The 26,459-nt window shown below is 45.1% G+C and overlaps 1 protein-coding gene across 2 annotated transcripts in view; it reads left to right on the top strand.

Annotated features, from left to right (window-relative positions):
- LOC144668658 (protein transport protein Sec24A-like) overlaps nucleotides 1–17,426 on the top strand; it is a 49,996-nt gene extending 32,570 nt beyond the window's left edge. For both annotated transcript variants that reach the window (XM_078530944.1, XM_078530943.1), the window contains 10 exons: nucleotides 829–952; nucleotides 2,069–2,227; nucleotides 2,726–2,899; nucleotides 4,400–4,510; nucleotides 7,168–7,343; nucleotides 9,846–9,998; nucleotides 10,164–10,268; nucleotides 12,665–12,757; nucleotides 14,398–14,501; nucleotides 15,796–17,426. In XM_078530944.1, coding sequence (XP_078387070.1) covers nucleotides 829–952; nucleotides 2,069–2,227; nucleotides 2,726–2,899; nucleotides 4,400–4,510; nucleotides 7,168–7,343; nucleotides 9,846–9,998; nucleotides 10,164–10,268; nucleotides 12,665–12,757; nucleotides 14,398–14,501; nucleotides 15,796–15,910 — 1,314 coding nt within the window. In that variant the 3' untranslated portion in view covers nucleotides 15,911–17,426. The remainder of the gene's footprint in view (nucleotides 1–828; nucleotides 953–2,068; nucleotides 2,228–2,725; nucleotides 2,900–4,399; nucleotides 4,511–7,167; nucleotides 7,344–9,845; nucleotides 9,999–10,163; nucleotides 10,269–12,664; nucleotides 12,758–14,397; nucleotides 14,502–15,795) is intronic.
- Nucleotides 17,427–26,459: the final 9,033 nt, after the last annotated feature.

Genomic DNA, 26,459 nt, shown 5'->3' with positions numbered 1-26,459 from the left:
TAACGTTTCAAGTCCGTATGACTTTTCTTCAGAGCTTTCATCACTGCTTTTAGTGTAAGTTGTGAGATGTCAGTGGTGTTTCCTTTCCCACAGTGAACTTTCCAACCCTTGTTACTCCTAAGCTGAAAATGCCTCATCTCACAATCTTTCACAGTGTGAACAATACACATTAAAAAAACATATGTGGTCTAGAAAAGACATACATGTGTCTCTGAATACAAAGCGGTGTGACCACATGTGGAGTGCTGTGTACAGTTTGGCTCTCCTTACTTAAGAAAGGATGTACTTGCATTAGTATCACTCAACTAATTCCTGGGATGAGGGGGTTATTTTATGAGAAGAGGTTGGACAGGTTGGGCATGTATCCGTTGAAGTTTAGAGGAATGAGAGGCGATCTTACTGAACTTAAAAGATCCTGAGGGGATTTGACAGGGTGGATACCGAGACAATATTTACCCTTGTGAGAGATAGAAACTAGCATAGGGGACTTAGTTTAAAAATAAGGAGTCTCCCATTTAAGACAGAGATGAAAATTTTTTTTCTCACAGAGGGTTGTTGGTCCATGGAATTCTCTTCCCTAGAGAGCCGTGGAGGCTGGGTCATTGAATGTTTTTAAGGCTGAGTTAGGGAGATTATTGACTGATGAGGGAGTCAAAGGTTATAGGGAGCAAGCAGGAAAGTAGAGTTGAGGCCGCAATCAGATCAGCCATGATCTTATCAAATGGCGGAGCAGCTTGAGGGGCTGAATGGCCTACTCCTGCTCCTAATTTGTATATTCATATGTGCTCAAATTTAATGACCTTTTCTTTTCATTTCTCTCTTCACAAGGGAGCTAAGCACCTTGGTCCAGCCATCGATTTCTACAAGGTGCTTGCACTGGAGTTCTGTGGCCAGCAGACAGGAGTGGATTTATTCTTGTTGAGTCAGCAATACACTGACCTGGCCTCCATAGGTGAGTGTGGTAATGGCCACTTCAACAACAATAACAACAATTTGTATTCGTGTTACATCTTTAGCATAATAAAATATTCCAAAATGCTTTACAAGTCACTTCAGAGAGTGTCTGGGGACGTTTTGTCAGAGCACCTTACAGCACAGAAGGAGCCATTCAGCCCATCATGTCTGTGCTGGCTCTTTGAAAGATGTGTCCAATTAATCCCACTCTCCCTACCTTTCCCCATATGCCCTGCACATTTTTCCACTTTAAGTAATATCCATTTACAATTGAATCTCCTTTCACAGTCCCTTCATGCAGTATGTTCCAGATCTCAGCAACTTGTAACATATAACATATCAGCACAGGCATGGTCATAAGATATTGTAATAGCTTATTTATCTCTTAGTTCAGTTCAGAAAAATTCATTTAGTCTTAATAGCTTCACAATTCCAATATTCAAGGTATTATATCAATGCAAGTGGTTGCTATTGTTTTTAGAATACCCCTTTTGGTTGCTGAAGAGGCTTAGTTACATTGCAAAATGCTGAACATTGTGGTGCAGAGTATCAGAGACTGGGTCCCCATTTACTAAGAAAGAAAGAAAGACTTGCATTTATACAGAGCTTTTCATGACTTCAGGATGTCTCAAAGTGCCCAGTTTGTATGTCAAAGTACAATTCACTATTGTAATGTAGGAAACACGGCAGTCAATATGCACACCGCAAGCTCCTAGCAACTGCAATGAGAAAAATGGCCAGGTAATCTGTTTTAATGATTGGCAGAAGGATAAAAATTGTTTTGGATTTTAGGGTTAATGCCACTGCCCTTCGAAATAATGCAACAGGATCTCATACATCCACCTGAGAGGCAGATGGGGAGTATTTAGTCATGATGGCTCTGGCCGTAATACCTTGGGGCAAACTAGGTGGGCCGGCTGGTCTTTTTCTACTTCTCAGCTTTGTTTGTTCCATTGGGAAGAGTGAGATGGTGAGAGACAAGCTCATGGGATTGGGAGACATGGGGGAGGAGAGCTGATTAAAGGGCAAGGTTAGTCAAGAGGTTGCTAACTTTCTGGCTGATGTTGTGAGAGAGCCGGTTAAGTAACTATACTTAGCTGATGTGTTTCTGCAGCTTGTCTTCCCAGGTACACATGTGGCTATGTGTACTATTACCCAGCGTTCCATCATATCCACAGCTCAGCCCTGGTGGAGAAACTCCAGGAAGAATTCCGAAGCCACCTGACCCGCTCCACTGGATACGAAGGGCTGCTGAGGATTCGATACACACAAGGTGAGCAGATGAGTGATCCTGAAGGTGCACAGAACCAAAATGTACAGACATATGGCCATTGCAACACAGAAAGAGGACAATCAGCCCATCGAGGCTGTGCCCATGACTGAACATTCCTTTCCAAAAGGCAGCGCACAGCCAAAGGAAACGTCCACCCCGACTGCCTGGCCTCTCTTCCTTGTCTATCTCCGTGTCCAGGAGTCCCTGGAGAGGGAGCATGCAGTGTCCGCCCGTATGTATGAGGCTGTTCATGACCAATGGGCACAGGAAGGCGTCATTGAGCAAGTCAACGGCAATATTGTTTGATAAAGTTTTGTTTCCTGTGTTTCATTTCCCAGTCCAAATTGAACCTTTTTCATTGGTGCTCCTTTAAAAATGGTGGGCGGGCACATCAGTTGATTTGATTCCATTGGTGATGCAGTCACCCGTGTGGACCATCCAAAAGGCCAAGGACACAGTCGTCACGGTAACCATCATTTCAAATCTCTGATTTTTTAGGCCTCGTGCTGGAAACCTTCCATGGAAACTCGTTCCTGCAGACGGCGCAGATGCTGTCCCTGCCCTGTGTCTGCCCTCAGGCAGAGTTTGCCTTTCAGATGATGATAGACGGGGCTGTAACTGAGAGCTCACTCGTGGTCTTCCAGTCCTCTCTACTCTACACTTCCTGCCAAGGTAAGATGGAACTTGCGCAGCTCCTCCACAAGTTCTGCAAATGTTTTCATGGCAGCCTTCAATCCTGCCAAGGAAATGAGCCAGGCTGAGCCGCCCGCTCAACTTACCACCCGATAGGGAATCACTAGGTCTTCGCTTGCTGCCTAGATTAGAACGGCATGACTAAGGTTGTGATCCTTTCTGAGCAACCCATGCTTTTACTCACATAGTTTTTTGGGCTGCAGGGAAAACAAGGGCAACTTTTTTAAGTGGAGAGGATGCTTTTCTGCTGATGACAGTGTGCAGCATGCGGTATTTTCCTTCTTTCTGCATCCAGCTCCAGCATCAAGTTTGTTTTTCTTTAGTCATTTGGTAGTACAGAACTTGAGTACTGCTGAAAAAAGAGACATTTTTTTTGTCGCAGGTTTCCATCAGGGCAACTTGCAAGAAAATACCAATGTCAGGGGAAACAACATGTCTATACTGTATGAGAAGAGAGTGCTGATTGGTTGGCAAGTGGGATTTTAAACCCATGTCCCCAGATCATTACCCTGGACCTCTTGATTACTAGGCTAGTGACGTTACCGCTACACCACCATGTCCCCCACGCTCTCAGATCTCACAGGCCGTAAGAGCCACAGACTTCTCCAACCCAAGGTTGAAGGGACGTGTTGCTGGATACCAAGAAGTGGGCTTTGCCTCTATCATAGCATCCATCATAGAATGATAAATCACAGAAGGCAGCCATTCAGCCCATCCTGCCTGTTCCAGCTTTTTGAAAAAGAAATCCAGGGGTCCCACTTCACTATCTTTTCCCAAAGCCCTGTAAATATTTTACTTCAGGTATATATCCAGTTATGGGAGATCTAGTGGCACAGTGAGTAGCATCGCTGTCACTGATCTAGAAGCTCCAGGTTCGACTCCCGCTCCAGGACTTGACAGACAAGGAAGGCACGTTCATAATGCAGCCAAACAGGTTCATTATCAACCAGCAAATCCTCCCAATAGGCCTATGGCAGATGGTAAGAGTCCCCTGGTCAGCAAGCCATGCGTGATCTGGAATGATGCCCTCAAGATCCAGGCTTGTGACCTGTTCCAGGACAAACCAGCTATGGAAGCTTTGTCTGCCTCATATGCCACTAGGTGTGGGAAGGGAATAGAAGAAGATAGATCCAGTTGCCTTTTGAAAGTTAATATTGAATCTGCTGCCACCGCCCTTTCAGGCGGCACAATCCATGCTTTCTCATGCCACCTCTGGTTGCTTTGCCAATCTACGTCCTCTGGTCACCAACCCCTCTGCGACTAGAAATAGTTTTTCCTATCCAAACTCTTAATGATTTTGAACGCTTCTAACAAATCTTCCCTTAATCTCCTCTATTCTGAGGTGAAGAACTCCAGCTACTCTGCATTCCTCTATCACAGGTCCCCACACGCCCCACCCACCCGATTTCATTATTTTGACGAGGGGTTTGTGGAGCATGACTGGTTGTGGATGACGTTTAGAGTATGTTTGTTTTTCAGGTGAACGGCGGGTTCGAATCTACACGTACTGCCTGCCAGTTGTCAGCTCCCTGAGTGAAGTTTATGCAGGGGTCAATATGGCAGCTATGATGGGAATTCTTTCAAAAATGGGTACGATATCATGTTAGCTGTGATAAAATAAGCAGGAGCACAAGCAGAGTAAGAAATATCATTGAATGGAAAAATCACTTACAGCGGGGCTGTTCAACCTGTGGTCTCCCCCTCCCCACCATAAGCAGAATGATACCTGTGGACTAAAAGGGTTACATTGTGAGGGCAGGCTGTACACTCTCAGCTTGAGTATAGACCATTAAGGAGTGAATTAATTGAAGCGTTTCAGATCGTTCAAGGAGTTGGTAGGGTAAAGAGAGAGGAACTATTTCCTCTGGTGCAGTAAGCCCAGAACAAGGGGCATAACCTTAAAATTAGAACCTGGCCATTTGGAGTGATGTTAGGAAGCTCTTCACAGAAAGGGTAGCGGAAATCTGGTACTCTTTTCCCCAAAAATATGTCAAGGTTGGGGGGCCATTTGAAAATGTTTTTGTTAGGTAAGGGTAGTACAGGTTAAAGAACCAAAGCAGTTAAATCGAGTTACGATACTGATCAGCCATAATCTCATTGAATGGTGAATAGGTTCAAGGGGCTGAATGGACTCCTCCTTTTCCTATATTCCTAATCCCTTGCAGCCGGAGCCGGTGGACCGGCCAGCACAGTTCTATTTGAGCTTATACTTATTATTATTTACCGTTTGAATTTTGTGGGCCTGGTAGTTTGGAAATTAAGGGATGTTTTTATAATCATTGTCTTGTTGGCAAATAAACCCTAAAGCCGAACCCCAAGATCTATTAGTATCAGATATCTTGAATTATATGGGAATGCAGAGTTAAATAGCAGAAGTGGGCATAAGGCTCCTCCTACATGGCCGATGACAACGAAAACTTGGGCACCCCTGGAATGGTCGAGGAACGGCCGGAGCAGCGTTTGGTGCTGATACGATATTTTACGATTGGGTGGGTTGATAACAGTGCGTTTCATTTAATTCTTTCATGGGATGTGGGCATCGCTGGCTGGGCCAGCACTTATTGCCCATCCCTAATTGCCTTTCAGATGGTGGTGGTGAGCTGCCTTCTTGAACCGCTGCAGTCCATGTGGTGTAGGTACACCCACAGTGCTGTTAGGGAGGGAGTTCCAGGATTTTGACCCAGCGACAGTGAAGGATCATGGAAGACGGGACCTACAACAATGCTCAACAACAACTTGTGTTTATATAGAAACATAGAAAATAGGAGCAGGAGTAGGCCATTCGGCCCTTCGAGCCTGCTCCGCCATTCATTATGATCATGGCTGATCATCCAACTCAATAGCCTGCTCCCGCTTTCTCCCCATATCCTTTGATCCCTTTCACCCTAAGAGCTACACCTAACTCCTTCTTGAAAACATACAATGTTTTGGCCTCAACTACTTTCTGTGGTAGCGAATTCCACAGGCTCACCACTCTCTGGGTGAAGAAATTTCTCATCTCAATCCTAAATGGTCTACCCCATATCCTCAGACTGTGACCCCTGGTTCTGGACTCCCCCACCATCGGGAACATCCTTCCTGCATCTACCCTGTCTAGTCCTGTTAGAATTTTATAGGATTCTATGAGATCCCCCCTCATTCTTCTGAACTCCAGCGAATATAATCCTAATCGACTCAATCTCTCCTCATATGTCAGTCCCGCCATCTCAGGAATCAGTCTGGTAAACCTTCGCTGCACTCCCTCTATAGCAAGAACCTTTAATGTAGTAAAATGTCCCAAGGTGCTTCACAGGAGCATTAACAAACAAAATTAGACTGAACCACATAAGGAGATATTGGTATAGGTGACAGCTCAGTCAAAGAGGTAGATTCTAAGGAACTTCTTAAAAAAGGGGAAGGAAGTGGAGGGGTTTAGGGAGGGCATTCCAAAACTTAGGGCCCAGAATTTGAGGAAAGTAAATATCACAGAAGGTTGTGGGGCTGGAGGAGATTACAGAGATAGGGAAGAGTGAGGCCATGGAGAGATTTGAAAACAGGGATGAAATTTTTTAATTGTGCCATTGCTGGAATGGAAACCAGTGGAGGTTAGTGAGCATCTGGGGAGGCAATGGCGTAGTGGTATTATCGTTGGATTAGTTATCCAGAGACCCAAGGGAATGCTCCGGGGACTCAGATTCGAATCCCACCACGGCAGATGGTGGAATTTGAATTCAGTAAAAATCTGGAATTGTGGAATGATTGTTGTAAAAACCCTTCTGGTTCACTAATGACCTTTATGGAAGGAAATCTGCCATCCTTTTCTGGCCTACATGTGACTCCAGACCCATAGCAATGTGGTTGGCCTTAAATGCCTTCTGTTAGGGATGAGCAATAAATGCTGCCTCCACATCTAATAAAGGACATGGAGCCATACGTCAGGTGAGCGTAGATGGGAAAAGCAATCTCAGTACTGGGGAAATGAGGTGGAGTCGGATTAAGAGCTAGGACAATGGACGATAAAAATTAAAGGATTAAGAGCTAGGTCAATGGATGGACGATAAAGATTAAAAGCCAATGCTTTGATATTTTGTGGTTAACATTACTTGAAGCTATTTCTGATATGTAATGAGATTTATGATTTATGGTTATGATTGAGTGAGTTGAAAACGTTGTAAAGAGTGAGCAGCTCAGGGGGACTGAGATGTCCTGTAGCCAATTATTTTGTGTCTCCTTACCTTGATGTGATCTTTCTCTATATTTACCTGCAGCAGTGGATCATTCAGTGAGGATCTGTCTTGCTTACACCCGTGATGAGTTGATTAGAGTTCTCATTGATGCTCTCCTTGCCTACCGCGTCTCAGCATGCTGTCCAAAGCAGCCCGCATTCTCCATCCCCCGCAGTCTACAGCAACTTCCACTGTACGTCCTTGCCCTACTAAAGCAGGTGAGAGGTCACAGAATGAGAAACTGTTATGATCGGTCCCCGGGTGCGGTCCCCCAATTTGTTAACTTCCCGAACGGGACCCCATTTTTGTTATGCCCCTGGGTGAGGAGGAATGAGTTGGCCCCCCTTCTTTATTCAACCCCCTCAGTTGGTCGCAACAAGGTTAATGTAAAAGGGATCCCTTCCCCTCCCCCCGGTGGATACCTTTTCCTAGTCCAAATGTATTTATTTTTTAGAAGGAGCCAATGTAAACAGGCTCTCTAGAGCTAAAGGTAGATTAAATTTATTAGTTACTGAAACCTGAGAAAATTAATAAAAACGCAACGCACATACACACAGATCAGAAATGAGAAGTTGAGTCCAAATAAAAATTAGAAAAGTATATACAAATCAGTCTTTGGCTTGTCCGTGAGGCATAGATGGCAATTTGTTGTGGCCGTTAAGTTGGGTGATTCTGGTAGAGCTGATTTTGGCAGTTTTGCAGTTGGTTTGAAGATACTTGCTTCCGCAGGGTAACTGAAGAGGCTGTCCTATTTCCTTTTTGATTGTGGCTTCTGCTGAGCCATGCCCCCAGCAACAGAGAGAGAGAGTCTTCGCCTGCAACTGCAGGGGTGACTAGTTGGTATTCTTGTGCTATCACTCTCACAGCACACCAGCACACCCTACACTCCTCTACAGCTAACTTTTTAAACCCATTTTCCCCGTGTATTCGATGAGGGGAAATAGTCATCTTGCATCCACCTCAGAACTATTTACACATTCTGAGATATAAATCAACAGGAGATGAATTTTTGGGTAACTGCTGAGACATGCAACTCAATCTTTTGTCTCCGCAACCACAGGGGATTAAAGTTCAGTCTTTTGCATCTTTCCTATCTCCCTTTCAAGTGTCTCTGCTTAAACAAGGCCTTTTCAGGTACCTTTTCAGGTACGACATTCCATGTTCTCTCAGGACAGGTCTGTCAGTATAACCCACATTGGAATTTTCCAGAAAGTGGTCACTTTACATCATCAGCCATCTTTTGCTCAGTGTCCTTGCTTGTATTTCTTTAAAAACACTCAAGTCTTCCTTAAAAAGTTCAATATGCCCGTAAGCAATGCGCGGCGGTAATTGGCTTTTCATGACAAAACCGAGGAACAGGAGTAAGCCATTTGGCCCCTTCAGATCATTGTGGTACAGGTTTTTCATGAAGATTTAACATGACATAGGGGCATGGGTACAGGAGGAGGCCATTCCGCCCCTTCAGATCATGATGACAATGGCTTGTCACAAAGAGTTAACATGACATAGGGGCATAGGTACAGGAGCCTCTCATGCCTGTTCCACCAGTGAATTGTATCAAGGAGATTTATGTAACAAACAAGCGCGTTTGAAGTTAAAGGGTGAATGATCAAATAATTTGTCCCATGAAGGCAGCCCTTTCAACAATTGTTGAAACTGTGAGGTTCATTTTGACTAGTTAATGCACGGTTGCTGGTTTTTGATGAGAAAAGAGTAAAATCCGTTTCTGTTGCACGATTTCAAACTGGCATGTTTACCCAAAATCAAACTCTGTAACTGTGGGTTTGATCTCAGGAGAGAGAGAGAGGGGATGAATGGTTTTAGATTTTGCTGATTCACAGAGAAGGTAGGGAGTTTGTTAAACACACTGCCCGGGGAGAGAGCGGAGACAGACAATATCAGCAAATTCAAAAAGGAGCTGAATAGTTTTTTGGGTGAACAAAGCGAATGAAGAATATAATGGATAAAGCATGGTGAGGTATAGTCTGAAGGTTGGTATTGACCAGATGGCTGCAGTGGTCTTGTGTGTATTACTCTGTTCCGATCACAGCCTTTCCGCTATTCAACTTTGACCTGCCGACCTCTGTTTTCCCTGTGTCAAGTGAATAACTCAACTATCTCAGTCAAGACCTTGCCTGTAAATCTCTGACCCTGTTCCTGTCCTGCCAGGTATTAGTACGATCCCTTATCGAAGAAATTTGCTGGAATAGGATTGAATGGTTCCACATAACCCGCTGTGCAAAGTTCCTGAGAAAGCGCGTCCAGGAAGTAATAATATTTGATAAAAACAGAAAGTGTTGGAAAAACTCAGCAGTTTTTCGAGCGTTTTCTGTTTTATTTCAGATTTACAGCATCTGCACTACTTTGCTTTTTTTAAAAAATAATAATACTTGATGATTGTTTTAGCTGTAGAGATAAGTTTAGTTTTGGTTTAAGTGTCCTCTTTGGACCAGGAAGTTCCACTGTTATTTCTTGATGAAGAAATTTCATCCCAGTTTTGATCCATTTTGTTCTTCCTTGAAATCATGGCGCCCAGCTTTGGCAGGGAGGGTGCAGGGGAGGTGGAGTCTCTCTCCACTCTGCCGGAGGCTTTGGGTATATTTTAGTGCTCGATAAACAGACTCTGTACAGCCAAATTTCTAGGCCCCTGAGTAAAGAAATATACCCTGACCTCTGTCCTCTGCTATGGAGGCCTGAACCTGTTCCATCTCGTCTTGCAGCCTGCCTTTCAGACGGATGCAGCCATGAGCCTGGACGAGCGGGTTTTCACCATGTCCCAGCTGCTGGTGCAGCCGCTGACCTTTGTTCTGCGGATGGTTTACCCCGATCTGTACAGGATTGACGATTACCTCCCCAGCGAGTCTGCCGACAACGTGAGTGCCTCGGTTACCGTGTGGTGTGATTGATTCCCTGAGTTCTGTTTCGTTCAATCAATGCTAAGGCAGAGAGAGAGAGAGAGAGTGAGTGAGAGAGAGATGGAGGTGGTGAGATTAGCAGACTGTCATGCTGTTTCTAATCCCTTTCTTACCCCATGACAGGTCACCCTGGAGGCAGGCAAAGGATCAGTGAAGAGACCAGCCTTGATACCGCTCATGGCAGAGAACCTTACTCTGCAAGGAGCCTTCTTAATCGATTGTGGTAATGTAAGTGTTAATAGAAAATGGAAACCCTTCAGAAGCAGAGCAAGAGGATTTGCATTCTTATAGTTTCCAGTCACATCCCAGAAACAGCTGGAAACACTTCAAGGACAACTAATTACTTTGATGTGCAGGGACTGTTGTTATGTAGGCAAGTACTGACTGTAAAAGTTTCTATAGGTATGTGAAGAGAAAAAGATTGGTGAAGGCAAATGTAGGTCCCTTACAGGCAGAAACAGGGGAATTTATAATGGGGAACAAAGAAAATGGCTGACCAACTAAATACATACTTTGGTTCTGTCTTCACAAAGGAGGACACTAATAACATACCAGAAATGTTGGGGAACACATGGTTTAGTGAGAGGGAGGAACTGAAAGAAATCAGCATTAGTAGGGAATTGGTGTTGGGGAAATTGATGGGATTGAAGGCCGATAAATCCCCAGGGCCTGATAATCTACATCCCAGAGTACTTAAGGAAGTGGCCCTAGAAAGAGTGGATGCATTGGTGGTCATCTTCCGAGATTCTATAGACTCTGGAACAGTTCCTACAGGTTGGAGGGTAGGTAATTCCACAGTAACCCCACTATTTAAAAAGGGAGGCAGAGAGAAAACAGGGAATTATAGACCAGTCAGCCTGACGTCGGTAGTGGGGAAAATTCTAGAGTCCATTATTAAAGATTTAATAGCTGAGCACTTGGAAAACAGTGGCAGAATCGGACAGAGTCAGCATGGATTTACGAAAGGGAAATCATGCTTGACAAATCTACTGGAATTTTTCGAGGATGTAACTAGTAGAGTTGATGAATGGGAGCCAGTGGATGTGGTTTATTTGGACTTTCAGAAGGCTTTCGACAAAGTTCCACGTAAGAGATTAGCGTGTAAAATTAAAGCGCATGGGATTGGGGGTAGTGTATTGCGATGGATAGAAAACTGGTTGGCAGAGAGGAAACAAAGAGTAGGAATAAACGGGTCTTTTTCCAAATGGCAGGCAGTGACTAGTGGGGTACCGCAGGGATCGGTGCTGGGACCCCAGCTATTCACAATATATATTAATGATTTAGATGAGGGAATTAAATGTAATATCTCCAGATTTGCAGATGACACAAAGCTGGGTGGGAGGGTGAGCTGTGAGGAGGATGCAGAGATGCTTCAGTGTGATTTGGATAAGCTGAGTGGGCAAATGCATGGCAGATGCAGTATACTGTGGATAAATGTGAGGTTATCCATTTTGGTAGCAAAAACAGGAAGGCAGATTATTATCTGAATGGCTATAAATTGAGAGACCTGGGTGTCCTCGTACACCAGTCGCTGTAGGTAATTATGCAGGTGCAGCAGGTGGTAAAGAAGGCAAATGGTATGTTGGCCTTCATAGCCAGAGGATTTGAGTATAGGAGCAGGGATGTCTTGCTGCAATTATACAGGACCTTGGTGAGACCACACGTGGAATATTGTGTGCAGTTTTGGTCTCCTTATCTGAGGAAGGATGTTCTTGCTATAGAGGGAGTGCAGCGAAGGTTTACCAAACTGATTCCTGGGATGGCGGGACTGACATGTGAGGAGAGGTTGAGTCGGTTAGGATTATATTCGCTGGAGTTCAGAAAAATGAGGGGGAATCTCATGAAACCTATAAAAATCTAACAGGACCAGACAGGGTAGATGCAGGAAGGATGTTCCCGATGGTGGGGGAGTCCAGAGTCAGGGGTCACAGTCTGAGGATATGGGGTAGACCATTTAGGGCTGAGTTGAGGAGAAATTTCTTCGCCCAGAGAGTGGTGAGCCTGTGGAATTCGCTACCTCAGAAAGTAGTTGAGGCCAAAATATTGTATGTTTTCAAGAAGGAGTTAGATATAGCTCTTGGGGTGAAAGGGATCAAAGGGTATGGGGAGAAAGTGGGAGCAGGCTATTGAGTTGGATGATCAGCCATGATCATAATGAATGTCGGAGCAGGCTCGAAGGGCCGAATGGCCGACCCCTGCTCCTATTTTCTATGTTTCTATGGATCATTTCGGGTAAGAACACAGTATTTATGTTCTTGTATGGGTGGAGGGGCGGTGCACTGTCTCAGGGTAAAGGGCTGATCATTTAGGATTGAATTGTGGAGAGATTTCTTCCATCAGGAATCTTTGGAATTCTCTACCCCAGAGAGTTGTGGATGCTCCATCATTGAATATATTTAAGTTTGAGGGAGATAGATGTTTGTTTTCTCAGGGATGGAGGGATATGGGGAGCGGGCGGGACAGTGGTGTTGAAGCCCAAGATCAGTCATGATCGTACTGAATGGTGGGTCCAACTCAACGGGCCACATGGTCAACTCCTACCTCTATCTCTTATGTTCTTATAACTGTTGCTGATTCTGCAGTGATTGGGTGCTCAAGGCTATTCTATGTTCTTCTATCTTCAGGTTCTATATATCTGGGTCGGAAGGCACTGCAGCACCAGTTTCCTGGATGGTGTGTTAGGCGTGAGCAGCTACACCTCGCTACCAGGTACACTGGTAAGTCCTGACCCTCCTGTCACCCCTCGGTGTCTCCAAGCTGCTTTTTTTAGCAAGCCTTTACCACACTTGAAGTACCGTGCACAGTTCTGGCCTCCTTATTACGGAAACAATATAGAAGCATTGGAGAAAATGCAAGAACATTTCCTAGGATTAAAAAGAGATTGTAACTATTAGGAAAACGGAATAGAGTTTTCTCCAGGATAGGCCCGGCTGAGGGGCGACGGGGAGAACTGATAGACCAATGTTCTTCATTGCAAGGCCCTCGAGCCAGTGGCAGCTCCCATCCACACTAAGTGCAGCTCCCCGATTCCATCTATCCATTTTCAGTAACCGCTTTATCCTCAGAGGGTCGTGGTGAGCTGGAGCCCAGCCCAGCATTACATTCCTATTTATTTTATTTTTAACATTAAAAAATGTCTACCAAGCCTATCAAATGTCAGCCTTCTTTACATGTCACATTGACCACATGGTATAATGTGCACCAATAAGTATATCTAAGTATGTGCAGTAACAGTTATATTACCATAGCAACCACCATAGAGTTAGCAGAGTATTCAACTGTTGGTGTTGTGTATTTTCTTTTGGTCCAAGTGAATTGCTGGAGTGGTAAGCAATGATAATTTAGTAGTCGATGTGGCTCTCACGCTGCAGGTTTTTTGCTGAAGTGGCTTTTGGCTTGAAAAATAGTGAAGACAACTGCGATAGACACTTTTTATTATGATGGGGTTTGACAGGGTAGAGTAGAGAAGATATTTTCACTTGTTGGAGAGACCCAAACTAGGAACCATAAATATAAGATAGTCACTGATAAATCCATTGGGCAATTTGATTAAACTTCTTTATCTAGAGAGTGGTGAGGATGTGGAACTCATGACCACATAGAAAAGTTGAGGCAAATAGCATGGATGTATTCAAGAGGAAGCCAGTTAAGTGCTCTTTCTATCAATTAATATTTTTCTTCAAATGATTTAATTCTCTCTTAAATGTTGTGACTTTCTTGGTTTCAACAGCCACTGGTGGTGATGTATTCCATATCTTAATAACCCTTTCCATGAAATAAAGATTCAATCCCCTCCTATCATGCTTCAACTCTAGATTCATGCCCCCAACTACCAACCCATGTAAATAATCTTTCTCTATTTACTGTCTCAAATCATTTCACAATTTAAACACTTGGTTAGATTCCCTTTGCTGCAGCGAATACAGCTTCTGCCGTTTTTTAAGTTCCTCATGATAGCTCTGTCCCCTCACCCCTGGGACCATCTCCAGTTTACACAGGCTAGACTGTCTCCATTGCTTCAAAATAATGAGGTGTTCATTATTCCAGCTGGAGCCCAAATTGTGTTTTGGGGAACTTGTTACCGTGCTCTTTTCTCTCTCCCTCTCCTCCTCCCATTTTATTTCATTCTGCATTGTGTGATATTGCAGCGCGTTTGTGAGTTTCTGGGCCTGGGATTCCCTGGGAGCTCTTTCTGCTCCATAGCCATAGCTTTGTTGGAGCTGCTCAGATCAGAGTTGGGAAGACACTCTGGAGATGCAGGATCAGTTCCAAGGAAATTCCAGGCCTTTTGCGTCTATGATGAGCACTGGAAAATCCTGAGCACATAATAAATATTAATACTGCTGGTGTGTTTCAGACCTTGCTGCCCATTCTGCAGAATCCCGCTTCTAAACTCATCCAGGCATTACTGGGATCCTTAAGGAAGGAGAGACTTTACCATGCACCTTGCTTCATCATCAAGTGAGTCTAAGCTTTCACAGAACGTCATTCAATCCCATTTGACAGAATGTTACCTAAACTTCTTTCATGAATTGTCCTTTGTGCTTCTTTGTACGCGAGACTGGTCGTTGGTGAGATGTAGCATCAAAAGGATCTCCCCACTGGGAAAACCAGTCTTGGTTCCCAGTCACATTCCAGTCTGCCTCCCCCCACATCCCCTCCCCCACCGAATGTCTCTTTACACCTGAGCGGCTGAGAGTGGATGAGTGATTCCTCCCCCAATATCAGCCAGTCTCCTCAAAACAAATTACCCAGGCTCAGAAAGAGGTGAAGTCACCACAGACCCCCTCAGATTGTGGGTGTACATCCACAAACCATCCTTGGACTTAGCGCCAGTCTCCAAACAATCTCAGTGCGCAGGGGCACCGCAAGGTGCCAACATGATCAATGCAGAAAACTTGAATATGATTGCACTGTCTGTGATGACCATTTCGAAATGCTGGTGATGTTCCTTTGATTGTATTGAAGCACCTCAGGGTGTGACATGATTTATGTAGAAAACTTAAATATTATTACACTTTTTGTAATGGCCATTTTGAAATGTTTTGTAATGTTCTTTTAGATATTTTATGAATATAATATATTTCTGCAAAAACAAAATCTTGATGTGTAGGGGCCGGTCCCCCACTCCAGCTGTGTATTGAGAATCTGCATAAGATAGTTTTTGGGCTGAATAGCCATTTTGGTGCTATAATTCTGTGTATGTATGTGGAGATACTGGAGAGGCTGGGATTATTCTCCTTAGGGTGGGTTACGTTAATATTTAATGGTTCAAAATTTTATTAGGGTTTTTTATAGAGGATCTAGCAGGAGGGTCAGTAACCAGAGGGCAGAGATTTAAGATAGAGTAAAAAGAGGGGAGATGAAGAGAATTTTTTTTATATGCAGCAAGTTATGATCTGGAATGCACTTGCATGGAAGGTCAGTGGAAGCAGATTCAATTGTAACTTTCAAAAGAGACTTGAAAAGGAAGAAATTTGCAGGGCTATGGGGAAAGAGCAGGGGTGTGGAGTTAATTAGTTGGTTGCGCCAAAGAGCAGGCACAGGCATGATGGAATGAATAACAACAATAACTTCCATCATTTATATAGAGTCTTTAACATAGTACAATGACCCAAGGCTGTTTGCAGGAGTGTGACCAAATGAAATTTGACAACTTCTGTGCTGCAAGAGCGATCGTGTTTTGCGGCATCTTGCAGAACAATGACAGATGATTGCTGCCTTAAATTGATTCTGTTGATCTCTTTCTTGCCAGGGATGACAGTACCTCACGGTCCGTGTTCATCAAGCGTCTGGTGGATGACCGCACTGAGACAGCAATGTCCTACTACGAATTTCTGCTTCACCTGAAAGAACGAGTGTGTAAGTGATGTGCTTTCCCACAGGGAAAGAGGGCTGCTTCACTGCGGCTCCCTCAAACAGCATAGGCTCTTGAAATATAATTTCCTCCTTCACCTGCAGTGCTGGAATTTCAATGTTATCCTAACCAGGAAAGTTCTGAAATAAAATGGAAAATGCTGGAAATGTACCGCACAAGAGGCCCCTTGTTTTCTGTTCAATGAAAAGACAAGTTAACTCTTTATCCAAACTGAAGGCCAGTGAACCCTATTAATGGGATTGAGCAAAATGGGGAAGGGTGGGGAGAACAGTAATCAGGCTGCAGCCCTACCCTGACCCAGCTAACAGAGAGCGTGCGGGATTCACAATGTTCAAACAGATTGTTTGAAAGTTGGAATGGGTTGAAAACCGTTGCACAATCTGTTTGTGGCTGCATATAGTGACATGACAAATCCAGGCCAGAAGGGAGATGATTGGGTAATTGGCGTGTCAATCATCCCGGAGACCGCATTGCTATAAGGGACTGGGACTGATTTTGTACACATATTCTGATATATAGTATTGCGTTCTATTAAGCCCTGTGATAGTTACTACTATGCACACAAAGGCACTGACCACTCAAGGTGGGATCAGTAACGCAATAAAGTGGATTCTTTATTTAAGGATGGTTCAGCCATGTACAGACAGGTCTGCATGATACGGGTCTTCAGATTGCCAGCGTACAGAAGTCACATGGTTTGTTACATCACATCCCTTACACTGCTGGAAATTGGAAACAAAACCATAACTCTTATTGGTGTACCAAAACATGTAGCTATCCTCCACTCAATGCATCTTGCTGAAGAAATACTCTTGCTTTAATCAGCAATCTCTGCTCTAGTTTCAGTCATGATTTCTGTTTCAATAGATTCTGTTTGCTATGGTATTTAGAGAATCAGTTTAAATAGACTCTTGATGTTTCTTGTAAACTAGCCTCTGTTATTTTAAGTAAAGCAGATTCTGTTTGCAATAAGTCTGGTATAAATCCCCTCCTTCATTTCACAGGTGTCAATACACACACTGTCTATCTATTATCAGATTTTCTGCTCCTGTACAATGTAATGTTTAGATACACAGAGGCCATCTTGTATGCAGTCTTGGACACCTCAATGTAGGAAGGATATTTGAGCCAGGGAAAGTGTACAGCAGGGATTTGTCTGAACAGTACCAGACTAGCTGGGCTGAATGGCCGGCTGTTGTTCTGTAAATTCTCTGTAAAATCAGAAGGGGGCACTCCAGGACTTTAGCACACAATATAAGGTAGCAATGAGGGAGTGCTGCACTACTATATTCAGGTAAGATATTAAATTGAGGCCCTGTCTCCCTATTCAGGTAAAGGTAAGAACAGGTCTGCGGAATGATTCAAAGAGAGGAGAGTTCTCTCAGTGACCTGATTGGTATTTAATCTTCGACTAACAAAAACACTGGCTATTTATCTCATTGCTATTTGTGGAACTGGTTGACTGTGACATGTGACAAATGACTGACCGGATAATCCAAGAGGAATAAGCACTTAAATAAAAGCAAAATATTGTGGACGCTGAAAATCAGAAATAAAAACATTCGACTCAGAACGTTAACTTTGTTTCTCTCTCCACAGGTGCTGCCTGACCTGCTGAGTTTTTCCAGCACTCCTTGTTTTTTATATTAGGGACGAGCACTTGTTGTAGATTTAGGTGAAGAAAACCAGGTGAATGAAGCTAATTTGTAATGTCAGTCTGATACCGTGATAATCACCAAACAAACCTGGTACTGCGCTAGTGCCCATTTGCAGCCTATTTCTGGCACTGTGGTAGTCCTGTGGTACACTGAGGAGACTTTGGATGAACAAGTAATGGCAAAAGTGAAGGGAGGTAGAGTTACCCCATCAACTATAGGTTAATGAAGTATTAAATTGCTCATATCTTTGCATCACGCTTGGTGGTCCTCCATGCCTACTCCCCTCCTAGGTGAGACAGCCAGCCCACTCCGTGGACCACACTTTAAGAACCACTGATCTATAAAATTTATAATTCATTTGGAATTCATAATTTAACCCTTGGAGTCTGGGTATTATTTTTGTGATTCTGCGCTGCACCTCCTCGAAGACCAACATATCCTTGCTGAGGTGCAGTGCCCAGCACTGAGTGCAGTTACTTCAGATGGGGTCAACTCGAATCTCTCTGATGCAGAATGAAACCAATGAGGAATTCGACACCATAATTCATTATTCCAATTTTTACAAAAACACACATCTTGTGGATTTGCTTTGAAAGTGGTGGTTTAATTCCTTTTACACACAGATCAAAGATGGTAGGTGAGGCATCTGGGAGGTGGTGGCATAATGGTATTAGCACTGGACTATTATGATCATTATTATCATGATTATTATTATCCAGGGTAATGCTCTGGAGACCCGGGTTCAAATCCCACCACATTAGACGGTGGAATTTGAATTCAACAAAAATACCTGGAATTAAAAGTCTAATGATGACCAGGAAATCATGTTGATTGTTGTAAAAGCCCATCTGGTTCACTAATGCCCTTTAGAGAATGAAATGTGCCATCCTTATCTGGCCTACATGTTACTCCAGATCTTACATGCCCCTGTGAAAAGGCCTAGCAAGCCATTCAGTTGCATCAAACTGCTAAGAACAAAGCAATAAGAATGAAGCAGTAAGGACAAACTGTGAGAGACCGGTGTCCAGAGGGCGAGAGACTGTGAGTGACTGGTTTCCAGAGAGATGCAGACTGTGCGTGACTGATGTCCAGATAGCAACAGGCTATGAGTGATCAGTGTCCTGGAAAGGACAGCAGCAAACTTAGCCCTGTTGACCCTGCAAAATCCTCCTCACTAACAGCTGGGGGCTTGTGTCAAAAATTGGGAGAGCTGTCTCACAGACTAGTCATAATCACCTGACAGTCATAATCATGACTTAAAGATAATTTTTAAAAATTAATTCACGGGATGTGGGCTTCGCTGACTGGGCCAGCATTTATTGTCCATCCCTAGTTACCATTAGCACCAAGCCAGGTGTTCAATCCTGGTTCAAAGAAGAATGCAGGAGGGCATGCCAGGAGCAGCACCAGGCATACCTAACAATGAGGTGTCAACCTGGTGAAGCTACAACACAGGATTGCTTGCATGCCAAATTGTATAAGCAGCAAGTGATAGACAGAGCTAAGCGATTCAACAACCAACGGATCAGATCTAAGCTCTGCAGTCATGCCACATTTTAAAAATTCATTCACGGGATGTGGGCTTCACTGGCTGGGTCAGCATTTAATGCCCACCCCTAGTTGCCCATGAGAAGGTGGTGGTGAGCTGCCTTCTTGAACCGCTGCAATCCATGAGGTATAGTTACATCCACAGTGCTGTTAAAGAGGGAGTTCCAGGATTTTGACCCAGCGACAGTGAAGGAACAGCGATATATTTCCAAGTCAGGATGTTGAGTGACTTGGAGGGGAACTTCCAGGTGGTGGTATTCCCATCTATCTGCTGTCCTTGTCCTTCTAGATGGTAGTGATCATGGGTTTGGAAGGTGCTGTCTAAGGAGCCTTGGTGAATTTCTGCAGTGCATCTTGTAGATACACACTGCTGCTAGTGTGTGTCGATGGTGAGGGGAGTGAATGTTTGTGGGTGTGGTGCCATTCAAGTGGGCTGCTTTGGCCTGGATGGTGTCAAGCTTGTTGAGTGTTGTGGGAGCTGCACTCATCCAGGCAAGTGGGGAGTATTCCATCACACTCCTGACTTGTCCCTTGTAGATGGCGGACAGGCTTTGGGGAGTCAGGAGGTGAGTTACCTGTTGCAGAATTCCTAGCCTCTGACCTGCTCTTATAGTCACAGTATTTATATGGCTAGTCCAGTTCAGTTTCTAGTCAATGGTAACCCCCAGGATGTTGATAGTGAGGGATTCAGCAATGGTAATGCCATTAAACATCAAGGGGCAATGGTTAGATTCTCCCTTGTTGGAGATGGTCATTGCCTGGCACTTACGTGGCGCGAAATTTACTTGCCACTTGTCAGCCCAAGTCTGGATATTGTCCAGGTCTTGCTGCATTTGGACATGGACTGCTACAGTATCTGAGGAGTCGCGAATGGTGCTGAACATTGTGCAATCATCAGCGAACATCCCCATTTCTGACCTTATTATGGAGGGAAGGTCATTGATGAAGCAGCTGAAGATGGTTAGGTCTAGGACACTACCCTGAACTCCTGCAGTGATGTCCTGGAGCTGAGATGACTGACCTCCAACAACCACAACCATCTTCCTTTGTGCTAGGTATGACTCCAACCAGTGGAGATTCCACACACCCCCCCCCCCCCCCGCCCCCACCCCCGCCGATTCCCATTGATTCCAGTTTTGCTAGGGCTCCTTGATGCCACACTCAGTCAAACACGGCCTTGGTGTCAAGGGCAGTTGCTCTCACCTTGTCTCGTGGGTTCAGCTCTTTTGTCCATGTTTGAACCAAGGCTGTAATGAGGTCAGGAGCTGAGTGGCTCTGGCGGAACCCAAATCCAGCATCAGTGAGCAGGTTATTACTAAGCAAGTGCTGCTTGATAGCACTGTTGATGACTCCTTCCATTACTTTACTGATGGTTGAGGGTAGACTGATGGGGTGGTAATTGGCTGGGTTGGATTTGTCCTGCTTTTTGTGTACAGGACATACCTGGACAATTTTCCACATAGCCTGGTAGATGCCAGTGTTGTAGCTATACTGGAACAGCTTGGCTAGAGGTGCGGCAAGTTCTGGAGCACAAGTCTTCATACTATTGCCGGAATGTTGTCAGGGCCCATAGCCTTTGCACTAACCAGTGCCTTCAGCCGTTTCTTGATATCACGTGGAGTGAATCGAATTGGCTCAAGACTGGCATTGTGATGCTGGGGACCTCTGGAGGAGGCCGAGATGGATCATCCACTCAGCACTTCTGGTTGAAGATTATTGCAAATGCTTCAGCATTATCTTTTGCACTGATGTGCTGGGCTCCCCCATCATTGAGGAAGGGGATATTTGTGGAGCCTCCTCCTCCAGTGAGTTGTTTAATTGTCCACCACCATTCACGACTGAATGTGGCAGGACTGCATAGCTTAGATCTGATTCGTTGGGATCGCTTAGCTCTGTCTATCACTTGCTGCTTATGCTGTTTGGCATGCAAGTAGTCCTGTGTTGTAGCTTCACCAGGTTGACACCTCATTTTTAGGTATGCCTGTTGCTGCTCCTGGCATGCCCTCCTGCACTCTTCATTGAAACAGGCTTGATCCCCTGGCTTGGTGGTAATGGTAGAGTGAGAGATATGCTGGGCCTTGAGGTTACAGATTGTGTTTGAGTACAATTCTGCTGCTGCTGATGACTCACAGCGCCTCATGGATGCCCAGTCTTGAGTTGCTAGATTAGTTCGACATCTACCCCATTGAGCACGGCAGAAGTGCCACACAACTCAACAGAGGCTATTCTCAATGTGAATTGTGTCTCCACAATGACTGTGAAGTGGTTACTCATATTGATACTGTTATGGACAGGTGCATCTGCAGGCAGGTTGGTGAAAGACATACCTATATATGTCTTTCCCTCTTGTTGGTTCCTTCACCACCTGCCGCGGACCCAGTAGGACTTGGCCAGCTCGGTCAGTAGTGGTGCTACCGAGCCACTCTTAGTGATGGACATTGAAGTCGCCTGTCCAGAGTACATTCTGCACCATTGCCACCCTCAGTGCTTCCTCTGAGTGGCGTTCAACATGATTCATCAGCTGAGGGAGGGCGGTAATCAGACTTCATGGGGTCAAGAGTTGATGTTGAGGACTCCCAGGGCAACTCCTTTCCCACTGTATACCACTGTGCTGCCTCCACTGCTGGTGATGGTGGTGTCTGGGACATTATCTGTAAGATATGATTCCGTGAGCGTGACTATGTCAGGCTGTTGCTGTGAGACAGCTCTTCCAAAACAAGATGTTAGTAAGGAGGACTTTGCAGGGTCAACAGGGCTGAGTTTGCCATTGTTGTTCCCGATGCTGGGTGGTCCGTCCGGTTTCATTCCTTTTTTGAGGCTTTGTAACGGTTTGATACAATTGAGTGGCTTGCTAGGCCATTTCAGAGGGCATTTAAGAGTCAACTATATTGCTGTAGATCTGGAGCCACATGCAGGCAGATTTTCTTCCCTAAAGGGCATTAGTGAACCAGATGGGCTTTTACAACAATCAACAATGGTTTCATGGTCATCATTAGACTTTTAATTCCAGATTTTTGTTGAATCCAAATTCCACCATCTGCTGTGGCAGGATCCAAACCCGGGTCCCCAGAGCATTACCCTGGGGGATTACTATTCCAGCAACAAAACCACTACACCACTGCTACCCCCAGATAATGTCCCAGGCACCACCAGCAGAGTTGGCAGCACAGTGGTATACAATCGGGAGGGAGTTGCCCTGGGAGTCCTCAACATCGACTCCAGACCCCATGAAGTCTCATAGCACCAGGTCAAACGTGGGCAAGGAAACCTCCTGCTGATTACCATATAATGCCCACCCCTCAGCTGATGAATCATTAGTCTCCCATGTTGAACACCACTTGGAGGAAGCACAGAAGGTGGCAAGGGCACAGAATGTACTCTGGGTTGGGGACTTCAACGTCCATCACCAAGATGGCTCGGTAGCAGCACTACTGACCAAGCTGGTCTAAAGGACATAGCTGCTAGACTGGGCCTGTGGAAGGTGGTGAGGAAACCAACAAGACGGAAAAACATACTTGACCTCATCCTCACCAAACTGCCTGCTGCAGATGCATCTGTCCATGACAGTATCGGTAGGAGTGACCACAATCCTTGTGGAGACCAAGTCCCACATTCCCATTGAGGGTACCCTCTATTGTATTGTGTGGCACTACCACTGTGTTAAATGGGATGGATTTTGAACAGATCTAGCAACTCAAGACTGGGCAACCATGAGGCGCTGTGGGCCATCAGCAGCAGCATAATTGTACTCAAACACAACCTGTAACCTCATGGCCCTGCATCCCCCAATCTACTATTACCACCAAGCGAGGGGATCAACCCTGGTTCAATGAAGTGTGCACGAGGGCCAATCAAGTAGGCTGCTTTGTCCTGGATGGTGTCATGCTTGTTGAGTGTTGTGGGAGCTGTACTCATCCAGGCAACTGGGGAGTATTCCATCACACTCCTGACTTGTGCCTTGGAGATTGTGGACAGGCTTTGGGGAGTCAGGAGGTGAGTTGCTCATTGCAGGATTTCTATCCTCTGGCTCTTGTAGCCACAGTATTTATATGGCTAGTCCAGTTCAGTTTCTGGTCAATGGTAACCCCCAGGATGTTGATAGTGGGGGATTCAGTGATAGTAATGGCATTGAACATCAATGGGCAATGGTTAGATTCTCTCTTGTTGGAGATGGTCATTGCCTGGCACTGGTGTGGCATGAATATTACTTGCCACTTGTCAGCACAAGCCTGGATATTGTCCAGGTCTTGCTGCATTTGGAAATGGACTGCTTCAGTATCTGAGGAGTTGCGAATGGTGCTGAACATTGTGCAATCATCAGTGAACATCCCCACTTCTGACCTTATGATGGAAGGAAGGTCATGAATGGTGGCGGACAATTAAACAACTAACTGGAGGAGGAGGCTCAACAAATATCCCAATCCTCAATGATGGGGGAGCCCAGAAGGTTGACAACTTTCAACCTGAATCTGCCGGAGCACTGAAACTTATCAATGTCACAAAAGACATCCTCTATGATGGTGATTGTGCAGCATTATCCCTCCTTGTCCTTCTTGACCTGTCTGTAGTCTTGGATATGGTTCCTCACACTATCCTCTTCCAATGCCTCTCCTCCACTGTCCAGCTGAATAGGACTGCCCTACCGGATTCCATTCTTATTCATTCAGTCATAGCTAGAATACTTCCCCCAATGGCTTCTCTTCCTGCTCCCACACTGTTAATTCTGATGTCCCCCAAGGATGTATCCTTGGCCCCCTCAAATTTCCCACCTACATGCTGCGTCTCAGCATCACCATCGGAAAACACAACCTCAAGTTCCACGAGTACAGTAACTATGTCTGGCTGTACCTCACCACCACCTCTCTCAATCCTTCCATTGCCTCTTATTTGTAACGGCATTTATCCGATGCCCAATATTGGATGAGTAGAAATTTTAAATATTGGGAAGTTCGAAGCCATTATCTTCAATCCTTGCAACAAACTCTATTTCCTAATCATGATTTCATCCCTTTCCAGGGCTACTGTCAGATAGTCTCTGATAGCCAAGCTGTTTGCAACTTCTGTGTTGTGTCTGACCCTCAGCTGAGCTTCCAATCACATTTCCTCTCCATTATCAAGACTGTCTACTTCCATCTCTGTAATATCACACGTCTCTGCCCTGCCTCAGCTCAACTGCTGCTGAAACTCTATCCATGCTTTTGTCACCTCTAGACTTGGCTATTCCAATGACCTTCTGACTGACCTCCCATCCCCCATCACTCATAAACTTGAGCTCACCCAAAACTCTGCTGTCTGTATCTTAACTCGCGCCAAGTCCCGTTCACCCATGACTCCCTGTGCTCACTGACCTCCATTGGCTCCCAGACCAGCAATGCCTCAAATTTTGAATTCTCATCCTTCTGTTCAAGGCCCTCATGGCCTTTTTAATCTCTGTAACCTTCTTCAGCCTTACAAACCTCTGAGATCTTTGTACTCCTCCAATTCAGGACTTTTGATCATGCCTGATTTTTATCACACCACCATTGGCATCTGTGCCTTCAGCTGCTTAGGTCTTCAGCTCTAAAATTCCCTCCCTAAATCTCTCCACCTCTGCTCCTTTAATACTACCCCTTTGACTGAGGTTTTAGTCACATAACACTCGTGTGAAGTGCCTTGATATGTTTTGCTATGTTAAAGGCATTACATGAATGCAAGTTTCTGTTGTTAAATATGCTGTATCTTGCATCATCCAAACTAGCTTTCACCCCACTCACAATCACTATAATGTACATGTAAATAGGTTGTAAAGGCTATTTAATAACAGATAGAAATTTTCAGCACAGGAGGCCATTCAGCCCATTGTGCCTCTCAGCTCTTTGAAAGGGCGATTCAATTTGTCCCACTCCCTCCCTCATATCTCATAGCCCTGCAACTTTTTCCTTTGCAAGGATTTATCCAATCCCCTTTGGAAAGGTAGGGTTGAATCAGCTTCAAACACCGTTTCAGGCAGTGCATCCTCGATCATAACAACGCACTGCATAAAAATTTCTCATAATCCCCCTGGCTATTTGCCAATTATATAAAATCTGTGTCCTCTTGGTTACTGATCCTGCTGCCAGCAGAAACAGGCGGAATCTAAAAACAGCCAATATTGGAAATCTGGAGAAAATCCTGGCGATTCTTACAGTATGCCAGTCAGAAGTACACCCTTTCATGAAAACTCAAAACAAAAAAAACAATTATCAAGCATTTTAATGGAATTGGAATACCGGGAAGAGAGTTGTGAAACAGGGAGGGTGTATCTCTGAAAAATAAGCTGTAATTGATTTAACAGAGAGAGAAAAAAAAAATCAGGATGTCAGATGGCTGAGACAAAAAATGTTCGATGGCTGAGACAATCTTTATAAAAGAGGCACCAAAGATTGTGTGGGAAGAGATGGTCTTGGGGGGGGGGGGGGGGGGGGACACACGACATTTAACAGATCTGCTTATGGATCTATCCACCAACAAGACAACAGGAACTTTTTCCTCTGCTGCTGCTGGTGCTGCTGTTCGTAGCTACTCCGACTAGGAGATCTGCTGTCATGGTTTGTCATGCTCGTCTTGTCCATGCTCCATCCTCACACGTCCACTGTGGCTCGGCTGCAAGCGCTCTGTGCCCTCCCCGTCATCGAACTATGCCTTTGTCGACCCCCTCTCTCCGCCGCCTTCCACTTTTGCCGTCCACAGGAGATCTCTGCAGCTTTTCAGCTCTGACCCAATGGCTGAAATACTGACCCTTTTCTGCATGTAACTTTTTAGCGCTACTTTCGCTTTTGCTATTTCAAGTACCTCTTTACTTTGCTTATAGTCTCGTGTCTTTCTCCACCCACAGTTTTTAAAAAGCCTAATAAGGCACCCTCACCAAGGCTTGTGCTTGCCTCCGGCTCTAAATCATTCATTGAACTGACGGGGATGTGGCAACATCAATGGAGCATCTGGATTGTGGCAAAAGATGCCTGATGTCACTGCTCCGCCCCCCTGTCTCACGCTGATTGGACGGCCCATCTTCAGCAGCGCGATCCAATTGGCTCAGGCGTGTCATTGTTCTCTCCGTCTTCCTCTTCTGATTGGCTTGGGCCGACGACAATCAGAGCCCCCCCTCCACCCCCAACTTACTCCATTTCGAACTCCGGGGCGCTCCGCGGGCGGGGATTGGTCCGCCCGTTCGGTCCCGCCCCCTCGATTTGGATTGGCTGCGGCGGGAGGTGCTTCCGGGCTGGCGATTGGTCAGACGGGCCCGTCCATCAGGAGGAGGAGGAGGAGGGGGTGCGTCCGCAAACCCCGCCCCCTTCGCCCCGCTCGCGTTTTGTTCTC

This window comes from Cetorhinus maximus, chromosome 27 (assembly GCF_964194155.1).
Source record: "Cetorhinus maximus chromosome 27, sCetMax3.hap1.1, whole genome shotgun sequence".
Classification (NCBI taxonomy): domain Eukaryota; kingdom Metazoa; phylum Chordata; class Chondrichthyes; order Lamniformes; family Cetorhinidae; genus Cetorhinus; species Cetorhinus maximus.
Note: the sequence above shows the minus strand (reverse complement) of the source record. Positions and strands in the feature narration are given on the sequence as shown.